Genomic DNA, 14,109 nt, shown 5'->3' with positions numbered 1-14,109 from the left:
CATGAAACGAGAGTACCATCAAATGTCACTTGTTCAGGTTAGCATCGTTGGTTCCCTCTCTTCTTAACGTTAGTAGACGCGTAGATGCATCAATGCCTCCTTGTGTATATGGGCACGCGGTCTTACAGGGAATTGTGTTTTCAAAATAGTGTCATACATTATACGAGATTCATAAAGCCGATTTATCAGGGACATTTCGAAGTGGGTGATGACCAGCACATCACTTGCGGTGAAATTGGCCTCAGAAGTACGATAGGGAGAGTATCCTGATTTGGATAGCTGTAATCAATCAACGAAACTTTTCAAAAAACTTCACACCAGGACGCCCGATTTAAATTCTTTTACTCGTCACAATCATGAACAGCACGAAACGAACAAACTACCGTGTAAAACAACCACATACGTTGTGACTAGGATTTGAGCAAGAACAATTAAGACGAAACAAAATTGCCTAATTTTATTAAATCCAGCTTTGGATGGACAAGCAGCTCCACAGGCCACATTCTTTCCACTACACTAACACAGTAACCATGCATTTCCAATAGCCATGCGTAGTGCAAGTTCCAAGTAGCATACATGCATTCGCACGTTACAAAGAACCAAATTTACGAATCTGAATGAAAGAACAGGACACCTCCTATTAACGTGGCATCCTGAAGTATTCTGCCTCCTGCCTCACTAACCTCACTAAATTGCTCGACTCGGGTCTTCTGATGGGGGCATCTAAAGATACTGCCAGGTCCCAATGCGAGTAGCGAATACTGGTGCGGCCCATTCCAGTTTGAACGCAAAGGTAAGTCTATACATGAGGGCAACAGATGTGACTTGAAGCTAGACTCTCAGCGAGATTTAGAAAGGACTAATCAGACAAGGGACAATGACGTACATGGCACTGCATGATACATAACCAAACCCTGGGAGTATTTTCTTATTCAAGAGGCAAAGCCAGCCGGGGACATAATGGAAGCCGCAGCCAAGGGTGCGGCCATCTGCTGAATGTCTTGAGTTCTTGGAGGAGTCGGCTCACTGCACATTTAACATCATGTTATCATGAATAAACTAGATCTGTCAGCATCAAGTTCATAGTTGAAGGTGACAATTCTCATTACTTCTCCCATTTCCTGACTCTCTACTTCAATCCTACGTCCTCTGATTCTTCTCCGTTCAACGAGGGCGATAGATGAGGAATATACTCAAGAAATGGTCTATGATGTGAACGGAAAACAATGAAAAGAACATGCCTGCTCTAAACTTCAAAATTTCGATGGAACGATTCCGTACTAGATATTCAGATAAAATGAGACGCGCTCGTGATTTACGTTCAAGGCATGGCAAACGAAGAGCAAGTGACGTACTAACAATCATTCACACCACGCACCTGAGAGTTGGAAGGCTGATGTTCGACGATGTGGACATATCTCTTTGGCACTCACTCTGCATCACCTGAATCTGCTGAAGCCAACTCTCCTACAAAAACACATCGCCATCTGATTAATAATTTAGCAAGTACTAATTCATGACCCAAGAAACAAGTGTGAAAGGGACGATGCAAAAACCCTAGTCACTCCTAGTGAAGTTCGCAATCTAGGCTCAGCCAAAGCCACTGCTGAACTGTTGTAAACCTGTCGTCAACCGATAGGCATCTCATAGGGTATCCAAAAAAGATCGTAAGAAACTTCTAGAAAAGATAACGCATGTGAAGTAAAAAATTTCATGAATAGATTAAACACTGGAGAAGGAACTGTAGGCGCAGACGTTCTTTCAATGATGGGACTCACCAGCTTTTCTCCTTCCAGCGTAAGTGCCCTATCCATCGATTCAAACACTTTTCTCCAGCTATCCACAAGCAGGAGCCCATCTCCAAGGTTGGGAGTAAGTGTAGATGTGACGCCGCCTGGAAGCAAAGGCGCATCCAGATCTAAATCCCCTGAAAAGATAACACTTCCTACCCTTCGCTTGCTGCTCTTAAGTGCTACAATTCAAAACGCGCTCATCAGAGGAAACTTAAAGCTGATAAATTTCGGTAGGCTTCACAATGACTTTTCATGGAAAAGCATCAAGCATAGTAAGCCATGCACATGAACAGGAATCGATTCATGCCTATCAGAAAATGGTCCAACACCGGACAAAATGTGACTAAAGAAAAACTAATGTTCTAATGCAGCCCCGTACATACTAAATTTGCAGTTACACAACATGCACTAGGGGAGGCTTTGAAAGTGGCAGTACACAAACCAGGTATATAAACCAAAAATGCACGTTTGAAGGATTAAAACTGCATATCATGAGCGACAGATAACACCCAGAATCAAGGTGAAATTTGTACTGACCAGCTAGACGCCCTTTGACGTCTTGGCTAAGAAGCTCCAGCCAGCAAGGTGCAACATTTGCAGCTATTCAAACAACGGGCATCGTTAGGAATCTCCAAATTTCAGCGACCTCCAACTGGACTCAATTAAAATGACTAGAGTGATCAATTACAACAGGCATGACACTTCCAAGAACTGCTGGTTCTGCGGGTTCAAAAACTTCCTGGATATAAAGGATGTCTTCCAATTGAATTCAAGCACAAGAATCCAATAAAGCTAACTTGATGTGATAGCAGTGAGACAATCTAAGAATCAGTCTAGCGTACCAGCAACTGACACAGGTAACTTAGATTCCTGTTGTTGAAGCAACGTCCCGTCTTCATGTCCAAGAGAACCGACATCTTCAATCAGGGAGGAGAAGTCAAAAGGATATTTACACGTATCCTCCTCAAGATCTTCTTGCTTACATTTGAAAGCCTCGGCTGTACATGCTTCCCTTGAAGAGATCAGAGTTGAGTCGTACTCTTGGTTCATGCAAAAGGGCAAGTGAGCCTGCTGATTGTGGCCCGTTGAATCTCTTTGGTCAGCAGTAAGTAAGCGTGACTCTATGGGCAACATAGGAGTAGTTCGAGTACATGAATGCAGTCCATTTCTTTGAAACGGTACAAACCCAGAAGTCCTATCATGGGTGTTCAGTAAACCTTTGCATTTACGCAACCCAATGTCAAATGGTCCATCCTCAACATCCGCACATTCACTGCTCTCAGGATTATCCTGTTCACGAACTGTCCCAAGAAGACCAATATAATTATCAACCGATTCCCCCAGAGCTGATCCTTCGCGATGCTCAAAATCCTCTTCAGTCGAGTTTCGCAAACCACTGCATTCAATAGCTGACTCTTCAATTTGTTCTGAGGAACTATCATTCACTTGTAGTTCACGACAAGAGACCTCAGGTGCTGGCAGAGTGTCCCTGTGCAGGAGATCACCAACAACAGCACTAAGTAAGGCATGAACTTCTGTTCGTGTACGAGTTTGTTGTCTCATGATACCAGGCTTCAAGTCCCCAAGAAGGCCACTAGGTTCCACGGACCGTGCAAACTTAGTACACAGCTTGTTTTCCCCGCTCGATAACTTGGAAACCTTCTTGACACGCTTTTGTCGTGGGGGAAGTGGAGGGATAGAGCCTGCAAATCAGAATTGCCAATAGATTACACGCATGAAATACATGCACATTATCCAAGCAACCACATATAAATGCAAGCGTGAGCTGAAGTCAGTTCACAGCTCACATACGAAACACAAGAGATACTATCACAAATGAACTTGCACTCCACGTTGGGTAAAAACAGTATGCAATTGATAGAGGCTGGAACAGAAGTAACGTCGATACCATGCTCCAGATAAATATTCACAGGTCCCGGCATTCTCGAGACATTTGATGAGAAGTTTCAGCTAATTAAACTATCCGACGAATACGACGATCACAAATGCAACTAAGTCATTCATTTATCAGACTCCTGAAGCAGATAGAGAGACACTACCGTCAGCTGCATAGCCAAGCATCTTGCGTTTGGTTCCAGGGCTCAAAGATGATATTCTTGAGGTAATACTTCCACCTCTATCACTCTTATTTTCTTTGCAGTCCATGCATTTAACCACTGAGGCCGGTTGTCCTGTGGCTGGATGATTGCGTTTCTTTGGAGGAGGTAGAATAGTTTTGCTCAAGGCAGGCCATGATTGCTGGTTCGAATCACAATTTACAAATCGGTTCACATCTACGTCAGCTAGCATGCCCATGTTGCCAGAGGTTACAACTTCTTGTGGGGTGTTCTCTCTCCAAACTCCTTCCTGGTCTTTCACAACATTATTTTCGTAAACACTAGACCCAGGAGCCATAGTAATGCTAAAAGAAATTCTCTTACATGAGAATCAACTTATACAACCGCCCTATTCCTAATTTCAAAATCACGTCAAGTCAACCCAAGCTGGAGGGACAGTGACCAGCATACAAGGGAGATAAAGGGAGGAGTGATCACTGCAAAAATTTAAAAAATTAAATTGTGAAATCTCTAATGTACCGTCTGTCAGAAAGTAACAGACCCAGTAGCTAGATAGTGAGTTCTGCTTTCTTAACTCATATTTGAGAACACACCCATCACCAAGAAAATTCCAGAGAAGTATAAACAACCACAAGTGCTATCAACAACTTTCTCACTCAAATGCATCAGAATGATCCAGCTTCCTACCGTCATCGACAAGAATACCCGCGGGGAGCCTCTTGCTGTTTCAGAGGTAGAGATTAGGATGCGCGCGAAAAAGACATTAGAACTTTCCAGAGTAAGGTTACGAAATGGGAGCAGCTAATAAGCGTATGCTCAATTCCTCATCACAGATTTGCATGGTTACAAGTGAGGAGAAGAATAATAACGAGAACAAGACAAGGACAAGTCTCGAACGACAGATACATTGGAGAAAAAATAAGTGTCATACCAGCATTTAAATAAGCAGAATAGAAACCTCTCTTGAGAATTCATCGAAGGCAAATCCTGACCCGTACAGCCAAGTGCCAATGTAGATCTCATCAAAAATTTCAAATGGCTTTGAAATTTCTAAAAGAGCGAGGCGCACCATGGCGCCAAGGGAGCCCAGATTCTCACCTGTCAACCCTCTCCTAATCGAATTTCACTAAAGCCAAAAAATATCTAGACAGAGCACGGTCAAAAGAGCTACAAATGCACCAGCAATGTCAAAAAACCAGAAAACCCCTGCCGAGCCAATTCTCACCCAGACTAGCGAAAGCTCCAAAACACTTCGAATTCTCGAAATATCTTCATCACCCGCAGCGATCACCTACCGACGACCACTCGGCCCAATCTCAATCTAAATCTCTCACAGCTACCAAAATTCAGGAAGAGTTACGCCTCCTCATTCGCTTTTCTCCAATAACTCCACCTCAACCCACATACCATCACCACCTTCCAAGAATCCCCGTCAATCCCACGAAAATAATTTCCTGGGAACCCCGACCCATCTCCACCCTTAAGCTCTCTCTCACTCCATCCCCGTCAATCCTCAGATCTCAACCTCGCAACAAAAACTCTCTCCAAATTCGGAAACGAATCTATAAAAAAAGACAAACACCCACAAACATCAGAAACCACCTCACAGCGTGTAAAACTCGAACGCACCAACGAGGGGCCGATCAGGTGCGTGGAATGAATGTGGGAATAATGAGCTACAGAGATGGAAATGCCAATCATGGCATTGCTGAGGAGGAATAGTAAGTGAAGAAGAGGGAGAGGCAGTAGAGCGGGAGGCGCCGGCGCGGCCTTCCGTCACGCACAAAGGCTGTAACAACATTTGAAATTCATGTGCTACGAGTCACGCCCTCAGTGATCTTATCGCTGTAGAATCACGCCTCATCGCACGATCGAAGCCGTCGGGCTCAAAATTTGACGGTTTGTACACAGATTGATCGCAATCCCAGTTGGGTTATGAGGGAGGGGTCAATCGATCGGTCGGTCGGTCGCACTGCAACCCACCATCTGGCAGGTATACGGGCGCTTTCTCGTCGTAGGCGACGACGACCAGCTCCGCTCTATCTCCTCGATAAGCCCCTAAAATTCTCCTTCGCTAGTATAGATATATATACACTTTTAATTTTTAATTTTTTCCTACATTTTTTTTCTATGCTATTTCTGTTTCTACAAATGATGTAAAGGGCGTCCCAAACGAGGAGGGGCGAATCCTTGCTACTGCTCAACTCATGCGGCACATTAATTCCATGACCTGCTCTGCTCCGCCACTAGCAATTTCTATATTTGCTGCTTTGCTCCGACCGGGCCAGCAGGCTCCGCATCATCGCGTTCGTTTGAATTGGCCCTCCATTTGAACCCTGGGGCATGTTTTGAATCGTCGTCGTCGTCGTCGACTTCTTCCTCCTCCTCTCCGACGTCGGGGCGTCGCTGACATCAATAACATCAATAACTACAACAACATCGAAATTTCGAGTCAATAGCGGTTCAGATGGTCGTGGATGTGTCTGTCTCGTCAATTCGGGCCGAGAATTGAAATCGGCGTGGAGGGAGATTCAAACCTACGGCGGCGTACAGGACGAGGCACGGAGCTTTGGATAAAGCGCGGCGAATACCCCCCCCCGTTTCCCTTTCCCTCCCTCGCTCGGAGCATCGCATTTATGGATATAATTAATGGCGATGGAACAAAAATTAATAAATAAATAAGTAACGTGCATTTATAAACCCACTCCTACCCTCACACACACGCTCTCTCTCTCTCTCTCTCTCTCTCTCTTTTGCCATGTATATAAATACATATATATATGTATATATATATATATATCAACATAAAAAGGCACCATTCTTCTTTCCATTGAAATTTTGCTTTTTTGGATATTATTGTCAATGTTTGCTTTATGAACCTAAATGGTGTGATTTGGCAAAACTTTGTTTCGGGCAAAAACATTTTAAGACCATTTTGTTTTATTCTTGTAAAGATAATATTGTTCACAAATAAATATCTTTTCATTCTATTTTAGTTGTTTCTACTTGAGTTAAATCCTTAGATTTTGTGTGTGTAGTTTTATATATATTTAAATATAATAAAAACAAATCTCATAAAAAACAAGTTTGGAGAAGATAAATAAGTATTCTCGATAGTTAAGGGAATATGTGCATATTAAGTGAAGTCTTTATAGAGTTGAGTTTAATTATTATTTTATTTTTAATAGAGGTATTTTATAGGAAAGTAACATATATATATTTATATATATATATATATATATATATATATTTGAAAATGATTACATTTTCAAAATTGCTTAATATGCAAGTTGAGAACATCATTGTAAGCCATAAAGTGCCAATATATATATATATATATATATATGAACATAATTACACAATGCAAGTCAATAGAGCCATTGTAATTCATCTGCATGCAATTGGAAGAATTTTTATTAGAAGTCTATGTGATATTTTTAGCATTGTTAGTAAGCATAAACAAAACAAAAAGACAAAAAAACAAAACAAACATACAAAAAAAAAAAAACAAAACAAAACAAAACAAAAACAAAAATTTATACTCCCATATTAATAAAAGATGTGATCTCTAGATTTAAAAGTTGTATAGCCAGTACCAAGAGTTGTTCTAACATTAACATTACCAAAATATGATAAATTCACGCTTGAATTGTATCCAAATGTGTTCAATTCCTATTTGAAACTCTGCCCAATACTATTTCCACTCAAACGCAAAAAAATCACCTTTGCACTAGTTTGTTCAAATTCAAATTTGTAAATGTACAAAAAGACAAAAGAAATTATGAAGGCACAACAGCAAGATTGCAAGTGCATGTGGAACTCATTAGAAGTTCTCATAACAATGGATTTTAATCTCAACAAAAATCCTCTATTCTCATGTTAACTACAATTATTATCTTTTTAAAGCAGAAGAAAAGGAAGGAGGAGAAAAATCCTCTTTATTGATGCAAAGGTAGTTCAACGAACTCACATCGGCAACAGTAAAACCAACATAAAGTAAAAATAAGAAATAATAATAATAATAATAAAATCTCTGCAGAGCATTTTTGAAACAAATATGTGTGGGTCTGTGTCTGTGAAAGTGTCTGTGTCTGTGTCGCAGTGATAACGTATTTCCTGGTGCAGCGAGCGAGCGATGGATTCGTTGCTGAAACATCGCCATCTTCGCTACCAAACCCAACTTCAAATCCCACGCAAAAAAACGTTACCGTTCATCCAACGGCATCTTCGATTGATTGCCGGGTTGACGTTGCCTTTTCGGAATTCAAATACTCCTCGTGCATCAGAAAAGATTGGTGGATTCGTTGGTTTGTTTTTAGGGGGGGTGGTAGTGTCAGAAGCAGACCTCGCTCGATTGATTACGAGGCGGCGAGTGTGCGTATTTTTTCAAGTTCAAGTGAATTAAATGGTGGGAACGCATGAATGGGCGAGTATATTACAGTACCTATCTCCTCGACTGTTTTTGCTTGGCGTTGGATCGACGTGTTTTGTTTTTATACTTTTGTTTTTATTTTGTTACGGTTTATTATTCATGTTCCCAGTGAAGACAGACTTTTCTTCCTCTGAAGCTCTCGTTTCGTTGTGAGACATAGGGTCTTGAGGTAAAGCCTCGTGGTATTGACTGGTTGAAGCCGAGAGATAAGAGATTAAAATTAAAAAAACGCATGGTTGAGAAGAGATTTGGGCCCAAAGAAAAAGAATAGAAGCATTATAGGAAGGAGTTATTCTACAAGTGGACCACAAGTGTTGCAATGAGTAAACATTTTCGTCACTATTCTAAGAGTGTACTATAACTGCTTGCTTGGTTAATCTCCCAAAAGGGACCTAGAACTTGTGTGGGTTGTTGTGTGACACCTTTACAAATCAATAATGCGCTTTACAATTGCTGATCCCCAAGCGGAACAGTGTATTGATCTTGCGACTAAGCACGGCATTGAGCTTGCGAGAAGGGTATGGAGAATTTTTACAGCCCAAAGCTGCCTGGACGTTCGTCAAGAGCCTGGGGTTTCGCTCAAGATGGTACTGCCTTCTCGTACTTGGTGACCTGGTCCAGAAGGCGAAACCCAGCAGCCCGTGTGAATTTTCTAGCGAATAGAAAACAGGGCCTCTCCTTGCCTGCTACTTTGCACCACTCTGTGCGTGACTCGGTTTCATACCGGATGTTGCGGAAAGCCTGAATCCATCACCACGGCCGAAGGATACACTTCATCAAGTCCTGCAAGTTTGGGCACAAATTGTGTTCCGGAGCTACAAGGGCAACAAATATGAGAAAGGGACGAGTCCAATTTTAAAAAGTGAGATGCAAACCTGAATATATTTAATAGTTTCGAGGGTAGAGTCTTGAAAGGTGAACGTGACGGGATGCCATCCTTCTCTACCTTTGTTCTTCACATGATTCTCCCACCGGCTGTAAGTCAATGTCCGCCGCTCCGTCTCCCTTTCCAAATCCTTCATCTGCGTTCACAAATTCACGTCCGGCAATTTGAAGCCCCTTTTTGAGTTTACACTTAAAAGATCCGCTTCGCTAGTCTTCATATTGACAGCATACATCCAACAAACGTATGTTTTCCGAGAGAAACGAATACGTCTTAATAAGAAAGCAAAAACGAAGCACAACTGTTTCCCAAGACGATTCACACTTACAGCAAACAGAGTCTGAATGTAATGCTCATCGGGTATACAATTGTGAGGCATCTTTGTGCCGTTTTTCTGTGACACAAAAGACGGTATAAGAAATCCTTCAGAAATTCTGCAGAAAAAATCCAAAGAAATTAACATAACTCATGTTTGAAATTAGAAAGCTGATTGGATAGTAAGCCGCTGTTTCATCTGCTCAACCACGGCTTGAGGACAAGAACACAGGGCCTAACCACAGGGTCACTCGTCCAATTGTCTGGAAGAACCACCTTCTGCATTCAGCCACCCGTGTTATCCACTCTTAATCCTGTAGCGTTGCCTAGCAAAATAAAATCACTATTCACTAGCAGACAAGCTTTAGACGTTCAATAGGATGTGCACACTCAGTCGACTATGAAAAAGAGACAAAAGACGGCAAGAAAATAAAGATTTAATATCAAAAGAGTACAGAAAAGAGTCGAACCTTGCAATACTGAACAAACATGGGGAACACTGTAGAGTCTGCTGCAACAGCTTCTGCGTGCTTCCGCGTCAAGGTAAACCACTACACGCAGTACCATTTCCATTGAATGTAAGATCAATCAATGTTGTACTAGTAACTCAATCACAAAGACAACTACTCACTATGAGAGCTGCAAGGCCATCTAAATATGCATCATAAACTGCGCTGTGGTGATGTGTTCTAGGTCTGAACTACCATGAGTGTCAATGCATCGAAACTGTGAGATAGAGAAGCAGAAAAAACTGGTGAAAGAGATAATGTTGAACTCCTGAAGGCATACATCTCTCCTGAAGTACCTGAGACCCTTTGCGCCAGTTCTCATGCGGAATAACAGCTTTCATGTCGTCGTTATACTGCTTATCGGAGTAATCAATGAAACTGCCTCCCAAAACCCATTTAGAATAACTCACCAACTTAAAATTGAATCTGGAAGCAAAATAGAAGACTCCAGCTTTATCTACGGAACAGGTTTATCAGAGAATTCACATGTGGACCAGATTCTGAATAAAATCATGAGAGTACCTATCCACGAAGCTCTTTTCAGAGGCCATTACATAATTGTAGACGAATTCAAAATTGTACATAGGAATACAGCTGCACCAAATCAGCGGCCACTTTCCAGTATTAGTCGAGTTCTCAGTGCATGTTGGTTTTGGAACACCAATACTCAAAATGCTGCTCAACACGGGGATCATCGGGACCGAGCTTTCTGACGCAGCTCTCAACACGCAAAAGTTCTTTCACCACTCTTGTATTCCACAATAGAGTATATAAGTCGCATTTTCTACAGCTAAAACCCAGCCTAACCTTCACAAAATTGTAAACAGCAAAGTTTATCACAACCCACCTGTCAGAAATAAGTAAGAAGCGATCGTTCAGGGGCTCCTTCAAAGCTTCCGTCAACAAGAGGCGCTCTGCCTGAATCATGGTCGCTTCTCCCCATACTACCTGAAAACTACGTGATTAAGAATTACTGAGCTTCATAAATTTCCTAAGACAACGATTTCATCGTTCACTACCCTAGAACGATGTTAACATTATGCAGAAAATTCGAGAATGAGGCGGTTAAATCAGGAGTTGAGAGGCGTGAAATATACAAACTCTGCAAGCGGGTGTTGATAACTGCATACATCAACATAAAAAATTCCAAACTAGACAACTTTTGCAAAACCGTGCGCCAAAAAAACCTGCCCAATTGCAGGGATTAAGGTACGAATCATACCTGGGTGGGATTCTTGAGCTGGCGATCGACAAAAAAACGACACATCGTATTTTCTTCTGTGTAAGAATACCCAGGTCTTGCGTGGATATAGATACTAAATTCATTTTCTCGAGATTCCTGCCAATTGCAACATAAATCATTCTTGATGTATGACGAACAGGCACGTCAATGAACACACAATCTATTAACAACTTAAAACTTACCACTACCATTCAATAAAAAATAAAAACACAAAATCTTTAAAATGAGACGATTAAATTCTAGTTACCATCGATAGATTCGCACAAAAAACAAAAAAAAAGGAAAACCCTTCTGTTTGGTGAATTCTGTCTAAAAAGCAAATGTCTTTTTCAAAAGGTCCCCACCTCAAAAAAATGCTCCCAAAGAATGTCCAAAGGCATGAAATGACGGGCCAGGAATAGAAACGCCAGCTTTGGCTTGAAAGGGTCACTGATTTGATGTTGTTTCACTTCGTCACAGACGTCCCAGCTCCGAAGCTTCAACATCGCCACAATAACGAGAGGTAAACCTAAGAACATGTAAACTCCGATTCTCCATCTCAAACGAGAGTAGCCACGCGTTCTCTTTTTCATAACTCTGACTGCCCAAGAACACACAGAGTGCCGTCCAATTTGTCTCTGAGCCCTAAAGAAATTCCAATCGTTAACCTGGCAATCAGTAACATATTTCAACTGCAGACTTCGTTTCACTACTCCAGTGGAACACAAACTCCAGCAATCTGTACTCAGGAAGGCTTCTGAAGACACTTCAGAGAAAAACGAAATTTAAGGAACAAACTTCACCATCAGAAAGAAGGGTTTAGTTCCTGTGACCATAATTCTGTAATCCAATACAGCAAACTGAAGATTACTACTGGAATGACAATCTAGCTAGAAGCGAATCTCGCGGCAGCCATCAGTGGTCAATTTTGTCCAATTCCAAGGCTTCGAAAAACATCAGAAAAATCAGTTATTGTGACGATCTATACAAAGCCATTCATTCTAGTAAGCTGAAAGAACTTCTATCACAAGGTTTTTTTAAGAGATTCTCATGCTAAAAATTGCAACACGAAATTCAAGCGACGAATCTTTTTCTTTGTTGCCCACTATTGAGGTGCGGTTTGAGTCCCCAATACACTCAAACTAGACCAGCAACAACGAACGCAACCGACAAAATAAGAAAACCACAAGTTCTTCTCAATTGCAGATATCTTGGCTTGTGTTGTTAGCACCTTGAACGCTTCCGGCAAAACGCGGATCCAACACTTTTCGAACGGCGCCCAATTTCCAACCAGACTCAAAATGATCCAGACTTCTTTTGTGGACGCTGTCGCAGCTCTCCAACGTTCTAAAATTTCATCAAGAATGAAGAGAAGCAAGATTCCTCCTCTCGGTTCGTCGTCTCTTTCCACAACCCAAATTTCGAAAAGCAATTGCACTCCCTTTCCATCCCAAACAGAAATCGCGACCCCACTGAGCCACCAGCACACAGATCAATCAACACTGCTAATTGGGCACACAACCGGACCTCGATTCGAACAACCCAAGCTCAACCATCCAAATCCCGAGCTTACTTACTCTCTCGCTCTCTCTCGCTGCTGCTGCTGATGTTGTTGTTTGTTGTTGTGGCTTCCTTTTGATTATATGCCTCGACTGATTGAGAGATAGCTACCTGCCTGTCTCTAAACTTCTTACATAACACTGTTCCTGCTGCTCGCATCGCCTGCTATCACACCACTTGGCACCCAATTTTGCAAACTGTGTCAATTACTTTATGTCTCGCACTCTGTTTCTGCCTCTGTCCAAATTTGGGTTTTGCCACTCCGGCCACTTTGCGGCCAGTCGATGGAATATTGAAAAAAAAAAAAAAAAAAAACTAAAACTAAAACTAAAACTAAACTATACAAAACAAAAGGAAAAGGAAAGACAGAAAAAAGACAAAGGGGAAATGTCTCAAGTATCATGATCATTTATTTTTATTTATTTAGTTGTATAGAAGTCAGTGTCTTTTAATTTACAATAATGGTTGTCAATTGTGAAGCCTCAACTTCATACCTTTTCTTTTTCTTTTTCTTTTTCTTTTTCACGCTGTTAGTATGATAAATTTTATAAAAAAAATTTCGGATGGATGCTAAGTAAGAGCATAATGTAGATCATTAAACAATTTGATGTGCAATGAATCGACATCGATGGCCAAGCACACGCACAGATGCCAAAGTTTTACATCCTTTTTTCTTTTTTCTTCCTGTTTAACACTAATTGGATATACCCAAATGCATTTGTTAAATCTGTGGTAACATGGCTGCTACAATGACAAACCATTCTTCAATCTAATAACATACTTTCTACATATATATAATATGTATTTCATTATAACTCTCATGCTATTTACATGCTGCACAAGGAAAACAATATCCAAAAATCCAAAATCAAACCACTTTCATTGTATTGAATCACACCATTTTTCGGGGGACGAAAGGAAAAAAGAAAAACGCTTAAATTAGGTAGAGAAATGGTTCAAAGTGTGTACTATTTGATACACTCATCACAATTTAGGGAAAGAAGTGAAACCAAAATATAAGACGTGGAGATTCTATTTTTGTAGAAGATGTGAGAATGGTCTCGATTATTCGGTGGTATAGAAATTGTTGACTTTGACTCTTTCACTTTCTTCTATTTTGTGTCCCAAAATGTACAGTTTCCACCTGAAACTGTGTGGAAGAGATCTATTGACCGAGGGCAAAACTGGGTCTCTCTCACAATTCTCTTTTATCATTTCCACATGTCCGCGTGGCTTCAATTAGGTGCACGAGTTGTTGACCTTCAAAAGTGCACATCTTCTTCAAAACATACATATATATTTTTTTGTTTATAATTT

At 41.1% G+C, this 14,109-nt stretch overlaps 2 protein-coding genes across 14 annotated transcripts; both read right to left on the bottom strand.

The window, feature by feature from the left end:
• Window positions 1-431: 431 nt before the first annotated feature.
• LOC112293889 (uncharacterized) lies at window positions 432-5,859 on the bottom strand. Of its 10 annotated transcripts, none has more exons than XM_024543843.3 (8): window positions 4,803-5,859; window positions 4,559-4,593; window positions 3,854-4,160; window positions 2,636-3,496; window positions 2,331-2,393; window positions 1,779-1,972; window positions 1,379-1,467; window positions 432-1,026 (listed from the first exon to the last, which is right to left on the bottom strand). In XM_024543843.3, the coding sequence occupies exons 2-8, from the start codon at window positions 4,562-4,564 to the stop codon at window positions 933-935; spliced, it is 1,614 nt and encodes a 537-aa protein (XP_024399611.1). In that variant the 5' UTR covers window positions 4,565-4,593; window positions 4,803-5,859; the 3' UTR covers window positions 432-932. The 10 variants fall into 10 exon arrangements, with proteins under 10 accessions (XP_024399611.1, XP_024399616.1, XP_024399614.1 ...); XM_024543848.3 differs by having other exon boundaries at window positions 3,854-4,052; window positions 4,803-4,945; XM_024543846.3 differs by lacking the exon at window positions 4,559-4,593 and having other exon boundaries at window positions 5,097-5,529.
• Window positions 5,860-8,550: 2,691 nt separating this feature from the next.
• Window positions 8,551-13,004, bottom strand: LOC112292983 (glycosyltransferase BC10). Of its 4 annotated transcripts, none has more exons than XM_090257057.1 (12): window positions 12,810-12,994; window positions 12,464-12,704; window positions 11,598-11,877; window positions 11,233-11,349; window positions 10,858-10,958; window positions 10,533-10,604; window positions 10,307-10,388; window positions 9,972-10,052; window positions 9,742-9,780; window positions 9,515-9,580; window positions 9,179-9,325; window positions 8,551-9,044 (listed from the first exon to the last, which is right to left on the bottom strand). In XM_090257057.1, the coding sequence occupies exons 3-12, from the start codon at window positions 11,823-11,825 to the stop codon at window positions 8,883-8,885; spliced, it is 1,095 nt and encodes a 364-aa protein (XP_090113183.1). In that variant the 5' UTR covers window positions 11,826-11,877; window positions 12,464-12,704; window positions 12,810-12,994; the 3' UTR covers window positions 8,551-8,882. The 4 variants fall into 4 exon arrangements, with proteins under 4 accessions (XP_090113183.1, XP_090113184.1, XP_073396033.1 ...); XM_090257058.1 differs by having other exon boundaries at window positions 10,858-10,965; window positions 12,810-12,950; XM_073539932.2 differs by having other exon boundaries at window positions 10,858-10,965; window positions 12,464-13,004.
• Between the last annotated feature and the right edge of the window lie 1,105 nt (window positions 13,005-14,109).

Source organism: Physcomitrium patens, chromosome 16 (assembly GCF_059467195.1).
Source record: "Physcomitrium patens ecotype Gransden chromosome 16, ASM5946719v1, whole genome shotgun sequence".
Lineage (NCBI taxonomy): Eukaryota > Viridiplantae > Streptophyta > Bryopsida > Funariales > Funariaceae > Physcomitrium > Physcomitrium patens.
Note: the sequence above shows the minus strand (reverse complement) of the source record. Positions and strands in the feature narration are given on the sequence as shown.